The 15,000-nt window shown below is 40.3% G+C and overlaps 1 protein-coding gene across 1 annotated transcript in view; it reads left to right on the top strand.

Annotated features, from left to right (window-relative positions):
* LOC122248028 (matrix metalloproteinase-25) overlaps positions 1–10,953 on the top strand; it is a 368,791-nt gene extending 357,838 nt beyond the window's left edge. The window contains exons 4-12 of the mRNA XM_086548269.1: positions 208–304; positions 898–980; positions 3,282–3,421; positions 5,256–5,423; positions 5,687–5,889; positions 6,824–6,968; positions 7,254–7,410; positions 7,779–7,879; positions 8,144–10,953. Coding sequence (XP_086404395.1) covers positions 208–304; positions 898–980; positions 3,282–3,421; positions 5,256–5,423; positions 5,687–5,889; positions 6,824–6,968; positions 7,254–7,410; positions 7,779–7,879; positions 8,144–8,415 — 1,366 coding nt within the window. The 3' untranslated portion in view covers positions 8,416–10,953. The remainder of the gene's footprint in view (positions 1–207; positions 305–897; positions 981–3,281; positions 3,422–5,255; positions 5,424–5,686; positions 5,890–6,823; positions 6,969–7,253; positions 7,411–7,778; positions 7,880–8,143) is intronic.
* Positions 10,954–15,000: the final 4,047 nt, after the last annotated feature.

The following is a 15,000-nucleotide window of genomic DNA, read 5'->3' as shown; positions in this document are numbered from 1 at the left end:
ACATGTTTGGCAATAGTGGTTGTGTACGTGTATGTGCATATGCGCGTGTGTTTGTGTGCGTAAAGATGCAAATGAGTCATGCGTATAACTATGAGCAAACTCGTCATGAGATTCACCTCTCAGGCATTGTTGTTATATGCATGATCCATGATACCCGACAGGTCACTACCGACATGTTAATGACCCCCTCGCCTCTTCTCTTCACAGGATCCGAACCTACCCGACCAAAATCAGGGAGAAAACGGGCCAGCCGGATCACCTGACCAGATGGGAGATTCAGAGAGAGTTCAGACTCGCCACAGAGGTAGGATTCCTTGCCGTCTCTCTTCGCTTGTAGGTTTAGGTTAGTTTCCCCTCTTGGGATACTTTTTTTTTTTTTTTTGGGGGGGGGAGGGTTTCATTGGTGTGTATTGAGGACTTTTTTCTTTTTCTTCATTCATATTATTGGTATCGTTATGTGGTATTGATTGATGGGTTTTAGCTCATCCATTATTTTGGAAAGGAATAAAAGTGTATGCCTGGTTGTTATTAACGTTTTCTGAATAGAAATTATATCATTAATTAATGGCGTTGGTTTTATGTGATTGGCATCATGTATGTGTTTTATGTGTAATTGGATGTACCTACTTTTTTCTTCTGTGTTGTGATATATATAGTGTGTTAGTGTTTTATTTTGTAAAATTTTTGTACGCGCGCTCGAGCGTGTGCGTGTGTGTGTGTGTTTGTGTGTTTGTGCGTGTGTATGTGTGCGTGCGTGTTTGTGTGTGTGTGTATGTGTGTGTGTGTGCGTGTGCGTGTGTGTATGTGTGTGTGTGTGTGTGTGTGTGTGTGTGTGTGTATGATGATATGCATTTTATTAGTCAGTTTTATTAACCTTTATATTTGTCTCTGTAACAGGTTTGGGATCGTGCCTCCAGACTCGTATTTTTAGAACTGGAACGCAATGTTGACCAAGCAGATATTATCATTGATTTCAAACGGTATGTCTTTGTTAGATTCCGATTTGCTATTGTATTTGTTTTTTACTCTACGCTTTGGAGTGTTCTTTTGTCGCTAAATTGAATTTGAGATTTGTATTTATGGTACATACTGTTGAAATAAAGATATATGTATTCTCATATGAGCATAGTATTTGATTATTCTAACACGTAACATATTTCCCTAATCCTTCCGAAAATTCAGTACGCCATACTTACCTTAACCAACTCCATACCAAACTCATACCAGAGCCTCACCTAACTCATACCAGATCTCACCTAACTCATACCAAACTCATGCCAGATCTCACCTAACTCATACCAAACTCATACCAGATCTCACCTAACTCATACCAAATTCATACCATATCTCACCTAACTCATACCAAACTCAAACCAGATCTCACCTAACTCATACCACCTCCCCCACCCACCCACCCACCGTGCCCAAACTCATACCACGTCCCCCACCCACCCACCGTGCCCAAACTCATACCACCTCCCCCACCCACCCACCCACCGTGGCCAAACTCATACCACCTCCCCCACCCACCCACCCACCGTGCCCAAACTCATACCACCTCCCCCACCCACCCACCCACCGTGCCCAAACTCATACCACCTCCCCCACCCACCCACCGTGCCCAAACTCATACCACCTCCCCCACCCACCCACCCACCGTGCCCAAACTCATACCACCTCCACAAACTCATACCAAACCCTCCCCAAACTCATACCACCTCCCCCACCCACCCACCGTGCCCAAACTCATACCACCTCCCCCACCCACCCACCCACCGTGCCCAAACTCATACCACGTCCCCCACCCACCCACCGTGCCCAAACTCATACCACCTCCCCCACCCACCCACCCACCGTGCCCAAACTCATACCACCTCCCCCACCCACCCACCCACCGTGCCCAAACTCATACCACCTCCCCCACCCACCCACCCACCGTGCCCAAACTCATACCACCTCCCCCACCCACCCACCGACCGTGCCCAAACTCACACCACCTCCCCCACCCACCCACCCACCGTGGCCAAACTCATACCACCTCCCCCACCCACCCACCCACCGTGGCCAAACTCATACCACCCCCATCCACCCACCCACCGTGCCAAACTCATACCACCTCACCCACCCACCCACCCACCGTGCCCAACTCATATCACCTCCCCACCGCCACCACCGTGGCCAAACTCATACCACCTCCCCACCCACCCACCCACCGTGCCCAAACTCATACCACCTCCCCCCCACCCACCACCGTGGCCAAACTCATACCACCTCCCCCACCCCCACCCACCGTGGCCAAACTCATACCACCTCCCCACCCCCACCCACCGTGCCAAACTCGTACCACTCCCCCACCACCCCGACCGTGCCCAACCACACACCCCCACCCCCACCCACCCACCCCCCGTGGCCAAACCCATCCCCCCTCCCCCACCCACCCACCCACCGTGCCCAAACTCGTACCACCTCCCCCACCCACCCACCGACCGTGCCCAAACTCACACCACCTCCCCACCACCACCCACCGTGCCAAACTCACACACCTCCCCCACCCACCACCCACCGTGCCCAAACTCATACCACCTCACCACCACCCACCCACCGTGCCCAAACTCATACCACCTCCCCACCCACCACCCACCGTGCCCAAACTCGTACCACCTCCCCACCCACCACCGACCGTGCCCAAACTCACACCACCTCCCCACCCACCCACCCACCGTGGCCAAACTCATACCACTCCCCCACCACCACCACCGTGCCCAAACTCGTACCACCTCCCACCACCCACCGACCGTGCCCAAACTCACACCACTCCCCACCCACCCCCACCGTGCCCAAACTCACACCGCCGCCCCCACCCACCCACCCACCGTGCCCAAACCCGTACCACCTCCCCCACCCACCCACCCACCGTGCCCAAACTCACACCACCTCCCCCACCCACCCACCCACCGTGCCCAAACTCACACCACCTCCCCCACCCACCCACCCACCGTGCCCAAACTCATACCACCTCCCCCACCCACCCACCCACCGTGCCCAAACTCATACCACCTCCCCCACCCACCCCCCCACCGTGCCCCAACTCACACCCGCCCCCCCCCCCACCCACCCACCGTGCCCAACCTCACACCCCCCCCCCCCCCCACCCACCCACCGTGCCCAAACTCATACCACCTCCCCCACCCACCCACCCACCGTGGCCAAACTCATACCACCTCCCCCACCCACCCACCCACCCACCGTGGCCAAACTCATAGCAAGTGCTCCCCCCTCAGAGGCTACCACGGGGACGGATACCCCTTCGACGGGCAGGGCAAAACCCTTGCGCATGCGTTCTATCCGGGCGCGGGCGTGGGCGGGGACATGCACTTCGACGACCAGGAGCCGTGGGTGCAGCACAAGGACTCGGATAATAGTAAGTGGTTGTTGGTTGGCTGGTTGCTTGGTTTCCTGGTTGCTGGGAGTAGTGGCGAATGGTAGCTGGTGCTGGTTGTGGTTTGTGGTTCCGTGACTCGTATTTAGTGATGGGTTTTTGCTTGTGGATGGTGGAAATGGTGGTGAGTGAGTGGTAGCAAGTTGGTTGGTTGGTTGGGTGGTTAGGGGAGGGAAGGAAGGGGTTAGGGGGAGGGGTATAGTTGCTAGTGCTGGGGTTAAGTAGGTATAAATAATAGCTCAATCGTATTGCATTTTATTGCATGGTCTGATGATGGGCAATGTTGCTAGTGATTGGTAAAAAAAAGATGGTATTTGTTTGTGCTTTAGTGATGAAAAGTATTTGTATCGCATTTATAATCACTTTGGTTGATTTAATTCTTATATTTTGCTTGGGATTGAAAATGATTAGTAAAAGCTCAACTTGTGCTGCATATTTTTCATGATCTAATGTTGCAGTGAAGAGTAGCTGTACTGTATTTTATTTATGCATGATATAGATTATCAGTATTTGTATATATTATACGACAGTGATTAATAGTAACTAATAATCATGGATATGGATAAAGATTCAAAATAGTTATTGCAGTTGCATTGTTTGTTTGTTTGTAACCACAGAAATGGCAGATGAATTGTAGCGGAGTTGCATGTTAACATTGTGTTCATTTATAATTACTGATATTGACTGTATTAAGCTGAGATAATGCATTCCAAGTTCAATAACTCTTAAGGAAGCAGATACAGACGTTCTAGATATATTTCAAAGTGAGATATTACAGCCAGAGCTTCATAACTGTTTAGAGACAGATACAGACGCACGCTCTGCACGCTTTGTAAAGAGCACATCAGTGACAGTTTTAAAAATTATCTTTGCACAAAAAAAACCCTTCTGTAACAGCTTGCTCTTTCATCCGTCTGACGCTGTGTGCTTTTGCATGGGGAGTGTGAAAGTCTCTAATCAGAACGGTCTGAAAAATGTCAGTTGCCATCTTCAGTTCGCGGGATTTTTCTCTCTTTATTTTCCAATGTCAACGCTGAAGGATTTATGGCGTGTTTTTTGTGGTGGTCTTTGCTACTGACGTTTCGGTTTGTTTAGCGCGGTGAATGTCTACTTCCATATATATGATATAGTGTGTGTTTATGTTTGTCTGTTTGTCTTGTTTCACAGATATACAGACAGACAGACAGAGGGGGTGGAGAATGTGTTGGTTTTGTGTCTCTTGTGTGTATGTGCTTTGGCGGGTTACATGTGTTGGCATTTATGCTGCATTAACTTGTACTGTGTTGCTTGTATGCATATGCGCATACGCTAAAGTGACCGAATTCACAGGAAAAGAGACTTAATATTTTTTACATCTCCACCCCATTGCATGAATATGTATGTATTATTTATAATTATTTAACAAACTGTCTGGTTATTCAGCGTTTAGAAACAGATGTCTTCCAACAGATCATTTTCAAAATATTCCTATCCAGTCAGGAAAAAAAAACAAATCTCTTCGGCTTTATTCCAATCAAACTGTCCAGAAGGGCCTCAGCGTCTCCTCTTCGACGCTGAGGCCACAAAGCACGCGAATGTATCCACAGTTTCCCTCATAGAAATCTTGGGAACACTCTCCCCTCTCCCCCTCTCCGCGCGGACCACAAAGATCGAGCTGGGTCTCTCCCCAGCTGATCTCTTCGCATAATCTCCTCACAGCGGCATCTCCGCCTCTCCACGATATTCAGCACAACCTGTTCACCATAACCTGTTCAACACAACCTGTTCACCACAGCCTGTTCACCTCGTGTTCAAACTGTTCTGTCCCCCTTTGCAGCCTGGGAACACGTGAGCCTGTTCATCACGGCGGCCCACGAACTCGGCCATGCGCTGGGCCTCTACCACTCGGACGTCGAGGGGGCGCTCATGGGACCCTACCTCATCAAGTTCCCCGAGACCTTCCAGTTGCCCGAGGACGACGTCAGGGGCATCCAGGAACTCTATGGTGAGTCCCCCCGGGGCGCGGCGGGGATTCTCGTTACTTTTTTTTTTCAATCTCGGGTTGATCTCCATTTTTGTGATTTGCTTTACTTTGTTGGCTCTGGCTATCTGTCTGTATATCTAAATCTATTTATGTTTATGTATGGATGGTGATGATGATGATATTGAAATTGATGTTGATGTTGATGATGATACTGATAATATTGGTAATATTAACGACTCCCCCTTCCCCCCTCCCCCTCCCCTCTCCTCCTCCTCCCCGTGCAGGCGCCGACGAGAACTGGAACTACCCGACGCAGCCGCCGCCCCCTGCCCCCAAGCCCAAGGAACCCCCCACCGACCGCCCCCCGAAGGAAACCCCCAAGAAACCCATCCTCCCCCCCAAGAGCACGGAGAAGCCCGACACCTGTGACACCGAGTATGACGCCCTCTCGGTCATCCGCAGGGAGGTCTACATCTTCAAGGGGAAGGTGAGTGTCATGAGGGTTGTTGTGTCAAGGGAAAGGGGAGTGCCATGAGGGCTGTTGCGTCAAGGGGAAGGTAATTGTCATGAGGGTTGTTATGCCAAGGGGTTCATGAGTTTGATTGTGTCAAGGGGAAGGTGAGTGCTGTGAGGGTTGTTGTGTCAAGGGGAAGGAGAGTGTCATGAGGGTAGTTGCATCAAGGGGAAGGTAATTGTCATGTGGGTAGTTGTGTCAAGGGGTTCATGAGTTTGATTGTGTCAAGGGGAAGGTGAGTGCCGTGAGGGTTGTTGTGTCAAGGGGAAGAAGAGTGTCATGAGGGTAGTTGTGTCAAGGGGAAGGTAATTGTCATGAGGGTTGTTGTATCAAGGGGTTCATGAGTTTGATTGTGTCACGGGGAAGGTGAGTGCCGTGAGGGTTGTTGTGTCAAGGGGAAGGAGAGTGTCATGAGGGTAGTTGCGTCAAGGGGAAGGTAATTGTCATGAGGGTTGTTATGTCAAGGGGTTCATGAGTTTGATTGTGTCAAGGGGAAGGGGAATGCCGTGAGGGTTGTTGTGTCAAGGGGAAGGAGAGTGTCATGAGGGTAGTTGCATCAAGGGGAAGGTAATTGTCATGAGGGTTGTTGTGTCAAGGGGTTCATGAGTTTGATTGTGTCAAGGGGAAGGGGAATGCCATGAAATAGTTGTGTCAAGGGGAAGGTGAGTGCCATGAGGGTGATTGCATCAAGGGGAAGGAGAGTGTCATGAGGGTGACTGCATTAAGGGGAAAGTGAGTGTCATGAGATTAGTTGTGTCAAGGGGAAGTGAATCTATTAATTCTTTATAAGCTAATATATCTAGAAATTGTTTCAATAGGAATCTATATGCCCTTTTCGTAAGAGTAGATTAAAACATTAATGGAAGACAGTTTAGGACATCAGATTCATTTCTGATTTTTTTTCCAGTACTTCTGGCGACTGGATCCGGTGGGCAACCTGCGTCCCAACTACCCAGCCGAAATCACGCGATTCTGGGCGATTCTGCCGAAAAACCTCACGAGAGTCGATGCCGTCTATGAAAGGCCCGACACAAACATTGTCTTCTTCATTGGTGAGTGACTCTTTGGATGATTTATTTATTCTTTTATTTATTTTTTGAGAGTTTTAGATATTGTATATTTGTGGTGAATCAGTGGAGGATCATGTGCTGATTTAATTCTTAGATATTCAAATAAATGTTACAATACAAACTATAAGAATTTCATATAAGATACATTTGGGCAGCCATGAAAGTTCTCTCTTTATTGAAGAAATACATTACATATTGCCAAGCTTGTTATTAATCATCAAAATATCCTTGCCACCCAATACTTACCATCAACCATCTCTATCTCAGGCAACCGCTACTACGTTTGCCAAGGAAACCACCGGCTGCTCAAGACTGGTCTCCTCAAACACCTAGGGCTGCCAGAAGACCTCAAGAAAGTGGACGCTGCCTTCGTCTGGGGACACAACGGGAGGACCTACATCTTTGCTGACACGATGTACTGGAGGTGAGCGAGTTTGCCTTTGTTGGGGTAAAATGGTATTTCCTTTTCTGCCTGTCTGTGTCTGTCTGTTCAAGATTTGATAAGGATTTGAATTTTCTTGCTATTTACTTGGTTTCACTGTCAAAATTTGATATGAAATTAAATGTACTTAGTAGAAGATGTTTTATAATTGTTGCTGCCTGAATTGTTAGAAATTAAGTATATCATACATTTTAGATGAGTGAAAAACAATATTCAGCATTTTTCTGCTTGTTTTTATTGTTAAATTGAATCTGATTGACTTACTAAATGAAGACTTTCTTCACCTCCATTCTTTTCCCTGTATGAATCACAATGATTGATTTGAATTTTATTCCTTTTTCCATTACTAGGTTTGACGAATCTGTGCAAAATGTTGAGCTTGATTATCCGAGGGACATGGTCATGTGGAGCGGCGTCCCTTATAGCATTGACTCGGCCTTTAAATATAACGGTGAGTGTTGTTTGGGGTGGTAGGTTCTGCTGGGTTGTAGACAATACCTTAAAGATGTTGAGATATCTTGATAGAGGGATTTACAAGTTTGAATTAGAGATAATACAGGGTCAGTGCCTTAAGTTTAAGAAAATAAATTTTGAAGAATTCTGTATTTTATCTTAATATGTATTTCTGTTCTGATCATTATTATTTATTAATTTATGATACACATAATATATATCTATAGTTATGAAAATTACCCTTTTTTCATCCTCCCCCCAGGAACCACTTACTTCTTCAAAGGCAAAGTGTTCTGGGAGTTCGATGACCTGCGTATGAAGGTGAAGCCCAAGTCACCCGCCCTCTCGGCACCCTACTGGCTCGGCTGTCCCAACAACATCCAAAACCCGTCCTATGGCAAGGCCTCCATCAGTGACTCAAGTGGCAGTGGCAGCAGCAGTGGAACGGCGACTTCTCTACTGGCGTTGCTGCTTGCCATCGCTGTCGCAGTGCGGGCTGAGTTGCTCGTGCCGTCCTGGGGGCTCAGGCTGTGAAGTGCTCAAGGGAGGGAAGGGAGTGATAGGGAGCCCCAAAGAGTTCTCATGGGAAGTAGCTTTTTTTCTTATATTTTTTGTAGGTTTTTCTCCAAATTGTGGATTTGTTTGTCTCTTTTTAAAATAAAGTCCTTTCTTTTTAAAGGATTTTATACATATATATATATACAGCTCGGTAATATGGTTATGTATTTGAGGTATCTAATTGTTCAAGTGAAGAAAGAAAACTTATGTGGAATAAATGTGTTTCAGTTGCTCCACGCGACCATTCTGATAAGCGTCATAATCTCAGAACATGTTGAACGTGCCCAACGTAGGTTGTCTCTTTCTGTTTGAGACCCAGTTATTAAGAATATTTTAGGGGGAAAATATTTATTGATGGGGGAATTTTTTCCTTTTTTCCCTATGATGAGAAAGATGGCTTCTAAGACAATATCCTTTTTGTTCACACACTCTCATTCTCTCTCTCTTCATACTTTTTGTAATACCTATAGTGTGATCATTAGAAACATGAAATTCTGTAAGTGGTGTTTGATGTGATAGCTCATTGACTGAGCTCAGGTATATTGTTTAATATCTATAATACTGTAAGAATGTTGTGTGATGTTTCTTGAATACATGATATCTATATGAATGCTTGGATATTTTTTTAGTTTATGATTATTTTCTGAAGCAACACTTGACTGTATGATTAAAAAATATGAGGATGTTATTCTATAATTTGTTTTGCTTTGTATCATTCTAATAAAGGAGATAATTCTGAAGTATTTATCTCCTTGCGTATTTTGGTCAACCATTTCTCGTGCTGTTTTACCCGAGGAAGATTTTTAAAAACTGGATTACTTGGTGCCAGTTGGACTGTAAGATTAAGTTGCGTCTTGTTCTTTATCATAATACAAACTGCCATTATCCTGTAGTCTTTATGTTGACTTATATCATTGGGTTGGGTTAGATATGTAAGTACATCCTTTTCATATTTGCATTTCTTTTTTATGTGTATGTGTGTGGAATTTAAATTTTCAGACTTGGAGATTATCAGCTTGAATTATCTGCATTAGATTTTTTAAAGAACATACATTGTGGATTTTTTTTTATCTGAATATAACAGTCTTTTGTGGCTTATTTTAGTGTATTACTTTTGATATTATTTCTATTATTATAATAATAATTGGTATTATTTTTACCATCATTAATATCATTGTTATTATAATTACTATCATTATTATTATTGTCATTATTATTTACTTCCTGTTGGGGTATAATTCATACAAGTAGATGTTTTAAAAATAGAATAAAAAATGCAAATATGTTTGAATACAAAGTATTTGATGTAGAGGATAATTTTATCTCTCACCCATATGTCAGATTTTTTTTGATGACCTCTCATTTCTTGTCTTTTGAAATGAGGCGAGCTGTATATTTTTGTAATCTTTGAAACTGATACTTTTTTTGTCTACTTGTTTCTTATGATTACTTGTTATTGGTTATTGAAATGAGCTTTGGATAGAAGAATTCTCCTCCTGTTGTGTAGCTACTGGGAACAGAGAGAGGTAGAGAAGAGACCAATATTTACAGTTGCATGTGTGACTCTTGTTATGTCGTTACAACGAGGCAATACAGAATTCAGAATCTGCTGGTTTAGATCTCCCGGTTTGAAACGAAAGTCTCCGTTATTTAATGCAAAAACACACGCACTGCAGAAGTTTTTGCAAAAAAAGTGAAAGAGTAGGAGAGATTAATGTTACATAATATTAGTATTGTAGAGGCTATTCCACTGACCTTATCACTGCTGTACTGCTAGTCATGGTTAATTTATAAACCCAGGCTCTGATCTATCATATAGAATGGAAACTAGAAGTAACACTTAGGCATGTTCAATCATTCTATTGATATGAGATAGGAGCAAGTGTCCAGGAAACAGTGTGAACTTCAATGCCTGTTTAGTAACTTAATGAATACCTTAGTATCAATTTTCACATTTTACCAGTCATCAGGGGTGTATGTTTAATTCATACACAGACTTTTACTGATATTTAGATAATTTTACAGAACACTTACGGTGGATGCTTTCACCTCAGAAAAAGAAAAAATGTTTCAAAGTGATGGAAACTTTGAAAGGTATGAAAGATATGTATGGTATAAATTCATGAATAATTATTACTACAAAAAAATAGAAGACATGATGAAGTGTAGTTTAGTGTTTAACTACACAACACAGAGATTGCTGTGAAAGAAGTGGGTAGTAAATTCCTCACACAGACTGTCATAAAACAAATGATACCATTAAAGATTATATAATTGTGTGCATAGATTTTGAAATGATATAGAGAATCACTTGAAGAGTAAGTCACTCTTGCACCTATATTGAATGAAAAGGAGGAAGTGAAAATCAATTGGATAAGTGTTACTGAGGCAGGCTTAAAAAGAGCCAATACTGTTATATTTATGAATGTGATTCTAAAGCTTCTGCTTATGGTAACGGTTGCACCATCTCACTCTAAATGAAAATAGTAAAAAAAAAAAAAAAAAAAAAAAAAATCATGTTTGTGAATATTAAACATGTTATTTAAATGGAATTACACCGCAGAGCTTGCCTTCTTCTCCCCATCTTTCATATTTACTATGTCAGGTAAATATTGTAGTGTAGAGCATTGTTCTTATGTTGTTTTACTGCGCTAGCAAGCTCACTTTTCGCAAATGTTGAACAGTAACTCATATTGTAAAGATCTGCTTTTAATGGGTAGAATGAGAATGAAAAGGCTCATTTTACTTCATTATTTCCTATTTTCTTTTTTTTCTGATGATTTTCCGATGCTCATGTGAGTTATAAACATTTTCATGTACGAGTTCTTCTGATGTTAATATTGTCTACATTAGCTACTGTTTGTTAATCAAGAAAGATTTTCAGTTAAATGTTTGACCTCCATCATAAAACTAGAGTTAACACTGTGACCTATTTTTCTCATTTAAGAACAAATGTGAGGTCTCATCAGCTATATTCATCTTCACACTTCACTGCCACATGAAATTTTCTGTATGGTTTGCATGGTTATTTATTGACTGATGTAACACTTGGCACATATATATGTATAATGAAAGTAATTAAAGTAATTTTTCAAGGTTTTAATGATAAGTTGCCTTTTAATTCTTTTATATTCATAGAGTTTTATTGTTTGTGAATGCTCATGCACTTATCACATGCAGGTGCACTTTAAGTGGAAAAATACTGATGGCATTTTACCTTTTATTCAAATTTTGTAACAGCCATACGTGATATTTATGTTAAAATAAAATAAAATAAAATCCTCTATCTTTGGAACCTCATCCACTTGTGTACATACACACTCATACACACACAACATGCCTTTTTTTTTCTTTTTTCTTTTTCTCTTTTTTAATTCTAAAAAAAAAAAAAATCCATTGTGATAACCCTTTCAATGAATGTAAAGATAAAGACATCACTATGCAAAATAATACATAGATAACTAAAACTACTCATGTTTCTTGGGTGAAGGCTTGTGGTTTCCATAGCTATTGAAAGAATCAGTATGTTAGACTATTAGTTAACAAATCTTGCAAACATTATCATTAATCATGTGTGAACTAGTTAGTTTGTATGTCTATATGTTTATACAGTTTAGATTTTGTATGATAAAATTCTTTTTATATAACAAACTTTTCATTAAGTAAAATTGTACACTTCTTTCAAAATTCTGTACCAGTTCAAAATATGTAAGAGGAGAGGACAAGATGCATTTAGATAACCATAAAATTATATATTGCATTATATACACCGAATATGTGTATGGTTTAATTACGGTTCTAGCAGAACTACTAGTAAATTTGATGCTGACAGCGAACTTTTAAACCAAGTTCTAGCGGAATTCATTTGAATTGTAAGTTCAGAATTCAGTATAATGTGTAACTTTCAAGCACTGATATTTACAAATTTCTTTCCTATTTACGAAAATCAAAATGGTAAGTCTTGTGATTAATGATGGCCTAATAGATTTTGTAAGAAGAGTTTTTTTAAGGCACTATCCTATCCCTTGTGATTTTGAGACATAAAACTAATCATCCTCCATTTTGTGTTGACTTCAAAATATTTTTTGTTGTCAAGTAAAAAAGTTCAGAATTAGCCAAATAGTTGTGTATGGGATTTTGAGTTTCATATTTTCCAAATTTATCAGCCTAGCAATAACAATAATTACAATCAAGGTTGAACCTTTCTGGTATCATATTTTGTTGACAAAGATCACTAAAGAGTATTAAAACAAATAGAAAATATTCAACAATGGCACTTCACATTTTTTGTGTTGTAAAAGTATTCAGTAATTACAATTTACACCATGAAGTGTGTACTTGATACCTGTATTTTAGGTATCTTTGTGCCTAAAATATCTCTGGACCTACTTTTTATTTTTTGCACTAACAGTACAACTCTTCTGGTTATTTGCTATGTATGATCAGTTATCATTAACCTGAAATCAATGTTCTAAAAGATATTTTATATTTATGCAGATTAAATGCTGCTCAACTAAGGATGTGTTCTAAGGGGAATAACTAGTGTTCTAACATTAAGATGCAGAAAAAATGTTTGGTTAATAGCATTTACAAAGTTACAAAATGTTTGAGACGATTATCTGATCATGAAGTTTGTGCTTTTTTAAATACTTATTTAGTATTACTCATCTCAGAGATTAGATAGAGGGCAAAACATATCAATAATTGCAAGTCCTGTCTTTTAAGTTTTACGATAACTGAGTCACTTTAACTTTTAAAAGTTTTACTCTTCTATGAATTTTAATATCTGCAGTATCAACTAATTTCTGTTAAAAGCATGAAGACACAGACAACCTTTCCCCTTCACAGTCAAACGTAAATTTAATATAATATTAAAGACGTCTCATAACAAGCTATAACGCAATACCTTCCAAAAGACCATGATGGTTCTACACAAGTGAACTTTATTGCATGTTAGAAGGCATTTTTGTTTTACATAATGCATATTTTTAATACTTATTTGCATTCTCTGTTTAGTTAGAAGTCTATCAGAACTTACCTCAAAAAATATTATGATTGATACTGCCATCTTTTTATCTTCTTATGGAAAAGTTCTAGTAAAATAGGAAAAATCTATTTGATTCATTAATTTGTTTGGAATGACTGTATAATCACTGATGAGGTAATTCAGCAATTATGGAAAATTAGTCAGTTTTTTTTTTTTTTTTTTTTTTTATTGCTGTTACAAATCTAGAACATAGTAATATTTTGTCAATGGTATTATGGTTGTATTATGCAAGACATGCCATTTTATGTTGATTTTACCTATTTATTTATTCTATTCCCTTTTTTAAATACACAGCATTTTTCTTTATAACATTTAATATAAGACTTTGTTATAGACTTTTCCTCTGTACACCCTGTATGGCAAAACACTTTTTTTTTTCTTTTTTAAGAACTTTCAGTACCTTATGTTGTTCCATGGTTAATATGACTGGAAATTAATGGAGTAATGTGTAAGCAAAAGCATTTTGTATTTGTGGAGTGATTTATAGTATCTTGCTTAAAAGAACATTTTAAAAAGTTCTTGTTAACAAACTATTGATACTAACTATAACAGGTATGCTGGACAGATTTTTTACTTAGTAACTACAGTAAATAATAGATATAATGTGTACAGGAATTGCAAGAAATTATATCATTTGAACAAACTTAATGGGGTATCTTTAGATAGATTTTGCATCCTTTGATAATATATGAGAGCTGTAGAAAGAGTTATGGGGTAAACTTCTCCTTGTAGAAGAGGTGCAGCAACGGTGTACTGCAGGCACAGTGCATCAAAAAGACATAGGATATGGGTTCAGATTCTGCCAGTAGTGTCAATACCTTTGAGATTTGTTACCTTTTTTTTTAGGTTAATAGGATAAGGGTACAGTTAATATCCCTTATCAAATACAATAGTCCTCATGTGTAGTAACTGGAGCTCATCATTTTGAGAACAGAAATGCTCCAGCTTGATTTTATTTAATGTTTATGTATTTATTTTTTATATTTTTTGTAAAGGACAACAATACCAGGTACTGTTATCAGAGTATGGCAACTGATCTCACTTCATTAGCATGGTTTGAAGTTTTACATAATAGGAATATTTATGTCTATGGCATATATATACTTGTATTCTTTTCATGCATGTTTGCACATATACTTTTTTGTATGATTGTGTGCCTACTTTGTGATTTTTAATGCATGTACATATGCATACCTACATATTTCATTAATACATTCATGTAGATGTTCACTTGCTTACTTACATCATTCACACATACACACGCATATATAGCTGTCCATTAATTACATGTGTTGTAGCCAGAAATGAGTATTTTTCCACAAACAATATTGTAAAGGACTTTACTCTACTGAGGTTTGCACTTAATCACTGCCTTTGTATTAGCATTAATTTAACCCTTTTCATATGAAATGGATTAATTTGTTAATATTATTATTATTATTTTTTATTTTTTTGTATCATGGAGTTATTCACCCTTTTCTGTTTTATTTTATGATTTTTTTTTTTGCTTTTCA

The sequence above is a fragment of the Penaeus japonicus genome, unplaced genomic scaffold (assembly GCF_977035675.1).
Source record: "Penaeus japonicus unplaced genomic scaffold, GWHDUDI00000001_assembly GWHDUDI00000020, whole genome shotgun sequence".
NCBI classification, from domain to species: domain Eukaryota; kingdom Metazoa; phylum Arthropoda; class Malacostraca; order Decapoda; family Penaeidae; genus Penaeus; species Penaeus japonicus.
The sequence above is the reverse complement of the archived record's forward strand: the minus strand, read 5'-3'. Positions and strand labels throughout refer to the sequence as shown.